The 6783-nt window shown below is 45.1% G+C and overlaps 1 protein-coding gene across 3 annotated transcripts in view; it reads left to right on the top strand.

Annotated features, from left to right (window-relative positions):
- Positions 1-25: 25 nt before the first annotated feature.
- The window catches only part of RBFOX2 (RNA binding protein, fox-1 homolog 2), a 255627-nt gene continuing 248869 nt past the window's right edge, over positions 26-6783 (top strand). For all 3 annotated transcript variants that reach the window (XM_019544824.1, XM_019544827.1, XM_019544828.1), the window contains exon 1: positions 26-208. In XM_019544824.1, coding sequence (XP_019400369.1) covers positions 125-208 — 84 coding nt within the window. In that variant the 5' untranslated portion in view covers positions 26-124. The remainder of the gene's footprint in view (positions 209-6783) is intronic.

The following is a 6783-nucleotide window of genomic DNA, read 5'->3' as shown; positions in this document are numbered from 1 at the left end:
GGCGGAGGGCGGCAGCCAGCCCCAGCCGCAGCCGCAGCCGCAGCCCCAGCCGCAGAACCAGCAGCTCCTCCCCGGCGGCGGAGCCCCCAGGGGCGTCAAGCGGGAGCCGGAGCCGGAGCAGCCCATGCCTGGCGGGGACGGCGCCGAGAGCGGCCACAGCAAGCGGCTGAGGACGGAGGCGGAGGCGGCCGAGGGTGGCGGCATGCAGGTGCGGGAGCAAAGGGCGTGCGGGCCCCGCCGGCCCCTCTTCCTAGCTGGTGGTTTCCCGAGCCCCCCCCTTGCACAGAGCCTGGAGCTGGGCACCGCCATGGTCAGGGCTTTAACCCCCCCCTCCAACACAAAGTTGATGTCAACTTTATTCTTGGTAAAACACAAAAATTGAGGGTGGCCTTGAATTTATGCCGGGGTTTGGCCCCCGCCTGCTTCTGCACTGGCGGCGCGGCCTGCTGCCCGGCAGCCTGGGCAGCCTGACATTGCACAGCCCTTTGTAAATGTGCCCGGGGCCGGCTTAAGCAGGTAAGATTTGGGGTCAGACTTGTTGGTGCGTCTTGCCTGGGCTCCGCCGGAGCCACCTGCCCTCCAGGTACGCGCTGCCTGCGCGCGCAGCTGACTGGGCAGGCTTCGAGCGGCCTTCGCGAGGTTGGGGTGTCATACGTGTGTCGGGAAGGACGATGCACAGGCCACAGTCCCCAAGGAGCTGTTTTGCAGCCCTGAATGCTTTGCTTCGTAAGAAATTGCCTCGATAGTTAGGCTGAAAGTCCTGTGTCACCCAGGGGCTGAGAGTTTCGGGCTGCTCTCCTCGAACACGTTTTCTGTCGCCAGGTCCCTCGCCCCCTGGAATTGGGCATCCTCCTGGAACTACGTTTCCCCGTCTAGCTAGTGAAAAGTGCTTGTTACCGGCCTTGTTTGTTCCTCCACCCATCCCTATCCGGTTTTTACTGAGTGACAAGATCAGAGAGTTAGAGGAACCCATACTAGTTTAGAGCCTGGCGGACCACGGGCTGCAACGTTCAGTGTATGTAGTAAAGCGTACCTACCGCATGGGCAGCATGAGGGGGCGAGGGGGACTGACTGGGCATGTTAGCATCCACTCTGGCACTGATAAAGATGGGTGTGAACTCTTGATTTCAGATGGGCACGTGTCACTTCAGTGCATTTTAATTTTTTGAGGGCCCCTTTCCTCTAGTAGGTGTTTTTGCTGTTTGGTCTTCACTGGGCCTCCCCTTCCTATCCTGCTGCATTTCTGCCTCCGACTCTTACTTCTTTATATTATAGTAATGTCTATACATATTATATCAGCATATAATGATACCTCTGCCTTTCAGGATGCTGTAGAAGGGGGTGGTTCATATAGTGAGCATATATGTTTCTTGTCAGCAGTGACACTTGGCTTGCTCCTGCTCTTGTTTGTTTGCAAATGATATTGAATAGTTGTCAGTGTACCTGGTAACAGAGGAGGAAGGTTTGGGGACATCACATGAGACATTTCCAGGGTTGACAAAGAGAGTGCTATCTCTCATCACTGGATTTGAAGGTAGACAGGTTGGAGAGAAAAGATTCTGTTGTCTTGCCTCAGCGTATTTTGGTCATTGTTTTGTGCTTTCCTTTTCCAGATACACTTATTTGAGTCGTTTGGGATTCTGGATATTGTTATTTTTTCCTTGGCTATATTTAATGTAACATTATTGTGCTTAAGCAAGTGAGCAGGTGATCTCAGTGCTTCTTGCTACTGCTTCTTGAACTGAAGGTGTCGGAATGCCTTGAGAACAGTGTGAGCTATTCATCCAGAGTTGCTTCTGGATTTGTGTCTTGTGTTGATTGTCTCTGAAGGGAAAGCCCAGAGCTTTTTCTCCTGACCCTTCTCAAATGCCAGTGGTTATACAACTAGTTTTCTTCACTTTTTTGTTCTGGCTTCTCTTCAGTTACCATGCTGCAGGCTTTTTAAACTCCTTTGAAGCAGGAGGGTGTGGGGCTTTTTGTTTGTTTTAGTGTGTTTGACCTTTCCTGCTTGGTTTTCCTTTGTCACATCACTATATGGTCTGAACTTGGTTTGGAACGTCACGTTCACTGTTTGCAGTACTCCATGCCCCTGCACGGGTCACCAGAAAGCACTCTCACCTTCTCTGTGGCCAAAGTGGTATTTTTGTGAATTTGCAAATCTGCAGGATTGCGCTGGAAAAGCTGCTCAGTGTTGATGGGAATTGTGTATATTAGATATAAATGGAAGTCTCTTGAATGAATGTATGAACTCTGATATAGACAGGCAAGGTTTGTTGAGTAGATGTGATATCTTTTATTAGACCAGTTGAGTAGTTGGAAAGAAGTTCTTGGCAAGCTTTCGGACACTGCCATGCTTCTTCAGGCATAGGGAGTCTCTGCTGGTCTGAGATGCCCAAGGAATGAGAGAAGCGAAAAGTGTGGCAGGATGTCAATGGGAATGTAAAGAGGTAGAAATTAGAAAGACAAAAGGTAAAGCAGGGGTGAGTGGGGGGAAGGCCAAAGGGAGACATTACAGTAATAGAATACAAGGTAGAAAAGAGGCTGTCTGTGAAAAGGGAAACAGCGGAAGATCAGGAAAACGAATGAGGGAAGCTTAAAAGTGTGACAGGATGTCAGTGAAAATATAAATAAGTAGAAATTAGCAAAAGAAAATTAGAAAAACAAAAGGTTAAAGCAGTGAACACTGATAGGAATTTCTTCCAGCTAATAGGAAGCCATGTTATGCCAGGTTTTGTCCCAAATGAGAGATCCTGGTGTGACTAAAACTAGTAGTTAATTTTGTTTGATATGGATACAGGCCAGTTGTAAACCAGTGTAAATATGCCCACAGGAGGTTTTGCACTTGAGTTTTAAATTGATTTAATTAAACAATTTTATTTCCACTGGTGCTACTTTTGTATATAAGAAAGGCATCACTGACTGTCAGGCAGGCAATGCCTTTTGTTTTATGTGCCGACATTAACACAGTAGAGCACTGTAGAAGCCTGGCCTGTGATTGGAGCTTCTGGGTGCTACTACATCAGAACAATAGGGTTTCGTATATGATCCATAGACTCAGCATCTTTAGCTATTAATGCTGTCCATAGGTGTAATACAGACAGACATAATATGCTTTCAGTATTGAAAAAAGCAATATATGGGCAAACACAACTAGTAAAACTTAATTTTCAAAATGATAATTTGTTTATATTCCATATGTCAGTCCTTCAGACCAGGAGCGCTCTCTCTGTCCATCACTCTTAGTATTATGGTTGCAGTTCCATAGATAAGTTGGGTATTCTCAATTTTTAGTTTGATTTGAATCCTTTCTCTACATTTTGTGATAGTTCCCTTCCCTCCAAATTTTGTGTGTTTATTTTTAGATTGGAAGAGAATGATTTTTCTTTTCTTTTTTTTTCTCCCGGGGAGATTCTTTTTTTGGTAATTGGGAGAGGAGGACAATGAGAAGCTTGAAGTAATAAGACAAGTCATTTTTGAGTTACTAAACTTAGAAAGAATGATTGTGGTTTAATATTTTGAAAATTTTTGTCCTTCATAATGAAAATGCCTTAATGCAAATGTTGTGTGTGTTTAGATGAAAACTGGTGGTTAAAATGAGTTGCTTCAAAAGTTAAAATTGTCTAAAGATTTAAAAAAAAAATTTTTTTCTATGTATACCTTGGGTGTCATGTTTGCAGAAGGTACAAGTTGTGACTAGCACATATTTAAAATTTGAGAGTATCAGAGGTTTTATGATGCTCGAAATAACACAAAGTTAGTCATCATACCTTGTTTCTCCTGCCACTCTTGGACATTTTCTAGTTCTTTTTCCAGAGCTGTTTAGGCAACTTCTTGATCCTCTGCCTGTAGACCTTGTAAAGATTGGGAGGGGTCCTGACCGGCCAGACCTACCACGATTTCTTCTATATTAATGTCACTTTTATAGACGTTGGGTCAAGCCATGGAAGTAGATTGTAATGTTGTAATAAATAGTGTTTCATTAATGAAAATCTTAATTCTGCCAATGATGCTTTTTATGCCTGTGTGTATAGGATCTAAAAAGTAGGCCACAGAGAGATTGAGGGCAGTAACTTGATAGTAAGAGGCCAGGGTTCAGGCCAAAGCCTGCTGCAAGAGTTAAGGTAACCCTTACATGTATTTGGTTTCTTATTTTTCATTCGCTCTCAACCCCAGCGCTTGCAAACAGCTTATGCAGTTAGGGTTTCATTATCTAATCCATCGCTGATCAGTCTGGATAAGTCCTGTTTGGCCAGTGCTGATCTTGTTAGTAGGGTGGTGTAAAGCTGCTTGAGCTGGGATTGGGACAAATCGGATCATGGCTGCTATCTGAATCTGGGACATACTTCTCTTAAGCATGTGGGAGGGGGAGAAAGTGTTTGCCAGAGCAGAAGGTCTAACTTCTATCAAGTTTCAAGAGTGGACCAGGAGGGTTTGGATGCATTTCTAATATTTGAAAATTAGGGTCCCAAGTGTATTGCTGCTTCAGCTGTCAGCTATTTAAATACTGGGATGTAGGCACTAATTTCCTGCTTGAGGGATGAGGAAGTTAGGTGTCCCAAGAAGTGATTTACTTGAGAACCTTTCCATCTGAGACTAGATGAAACAACTTTATTAGTTGCCTTTTCCGCTGGCTATTCAGCTTGGAGGAAAAAAAGGCCGCTAAGATGAGCGTGTTTTAATTTCTGGGAGGGGGAGTATAGGAGAATAGGGAAAATGGATGTTGAACTGGGAAGTGTTCATTCTTTGCTATTAATGGGGTGAGGAGGCAAGGAAGAATGGGGTGCTGAATTCCAGGTGCCTCTTTCATTGGGGCAGTACAAGAGCATCAGCCAAGTGGGGCATACAGGTTCTTGGCCACCTCTTGATAAAATAGCTTTGTGTTTCTGGTCCAGTTGGCTGGCATAGTAGACGAGGGACTCAATTACACCTATCTTTCATGCTTTCCACTTAATGTTGGTATAACTTTCTATCTGAGCCAGTCTTGTTTTATGAATTAAAAATGCCTGTGTGTGAGAAATGCTTGGTATTGGGAAGTAGCTATCAATGACAGTGGAGTCAGCACTGCTTTTTCTCTCTGGAGAATGACGCATGTGTTCAGTATCTCTGAGACATTTGTAAGGAATCACTTGCTGACAGCAATAAATCTAACCAATTAGTCTCAGATGGCCATCACTGGGACTTTGAACACGACATACTCAGCAGGCTGTCGATGTTTTCTTTGACAATACTCTTTTTGCATTCTTGCAGTCAAGGCATATCAGGTAATAACTTCCCAGACAAAGACAGGTTAGAAGCCGTAAGCAGATGTGTTGCTTGGGACTATAACCAGCAGGGAAGGTCCAGTTCCTTTTCAGCGGTGTGGATATGTCTTCTGGAAGCTGGTTAGTTACTAGGCCTTTTAATCTCTGTAGAAATCTATAAAAGTGGTGTGCTGTGGTTAGCCTTTACTCTTACACGAGGGATACAGGGAATACAATATATTCTAAAATGGCAGTGGTGTTTGTTCTCCCTATTAAACCCTGACCTACATATGAGAGTCCATGTGGAATATGGAAGGAGTTTAACCAGGAAGCTGTGGGGAAAGAGAAGCTCTCAGGCATCTTTGTACTCTTGGTGAATTCACAATAAACCATCCCCTCATTCATATTTATTTTCCGTTTACTTTCATCCTTTGTGGCTTTTTAGGTATTTTTATGGGTGCTGTGAGTTGCCTGATGAGTGAAATTTGGAAAGACTTGTAAGACTTTCCCTAGGTTTTAAGGGAACTGTAGGCCAATAAATTGAAATCTATAACTAGTCAAGAAATCAGTGACTCTCTAAAGGTGGCTCTTTCTCTTTCCATGCTTAGGAAGGTAGGAAAACCCCAGAATAAACTAGTTTGATGCACTAAACTGAACTGTCCTCCAGTATTTCTCTCTGAATTTTAGAAATATGCATTTAAGCGACTACTCTTAACTCGAGTTGCAAGTTTAGAAACTAAATGGAGGTCTGGTCTGGCTCTCTTGGTAAGTTTTTTTCTTTGCATAAAGGTAGTTGCTTTATGAACTTGCTTTGCAATGGTTTTAATTAGCCACAACTGGATTTTGGCTTTTGGTAGAAATCCTGGGCTCCGTGGTCGTTTTGAAAATAATGGCCACCTGGCCAGTTATTGTGGTAACATAGTTATGAACCTGCACCCCCAGGGTCCTGTATGAAATTAATTCTACCAGCTGTTACTCTTAGTAGTCTCTTCACTTCTCTCTTCACTCTGAATTTGCACCTCAGTTTCCATAGTTGCTTGGAGGGAGGCGCTAATCACTCGAGACTGCAAGCTGCTGGCACATCAGCTTTCTGCCTTGCTGCACGCTCTCTCTCTCTCTCTGTGGCTACACTGGAATTTTTCATGCATCTTCCACTGTTAAGTCTAGCACAACAGTGGGCAAAATACAGCCCGTGGACTGGATCTGGCCCATAGCAGGCAGCTACAAAGTCATGGGATCTAGCCCGTGGGGAACTGGTGGCTCTGGCTGCTGAGTTATGTTGGGCACATCAGCTCCTGCCCTGCATGCCGGAAGCGGCACTGGACAGACACCGGTGTCCGCTACGGACACAGCTGGCAGGTTCCAGGTGAGGATTGGGGCATCTGGGTCTGCAGCTAATGCTGCTGCATCAGTGCGTGTCAGCTGCAGGCCCAGGCAGTCGCTTCAGTCCCCACTGGGAACTTGCGGGCAACGTCCACACCTGATGCTGGCACCCAGCCAGTGCTGCTTCCAGTGTGTGAGCTGATGTAAGATGGCGATGGGG

This window comes from Crocodylus porosus, unplaced genomic scaffold (assembly GCF_001723895.1).
Source record: "Crocodylus porosus isolate Cpor-Errol unplaced genomic scaffold, CroPor_comp1, whole genome shotgun sequence".
NCBI classification, from domain to species: domain Eukaryota; kingdom Metazoa; phylum Chordata; order Crocodylia; family Crocodylidae; genus Crocodylus; species Crocodylus porosus.
Note: the sequence above shows the minus strand (reverse complement) of the source record. Positions and strands in the feature narration are given on the sequence as shown.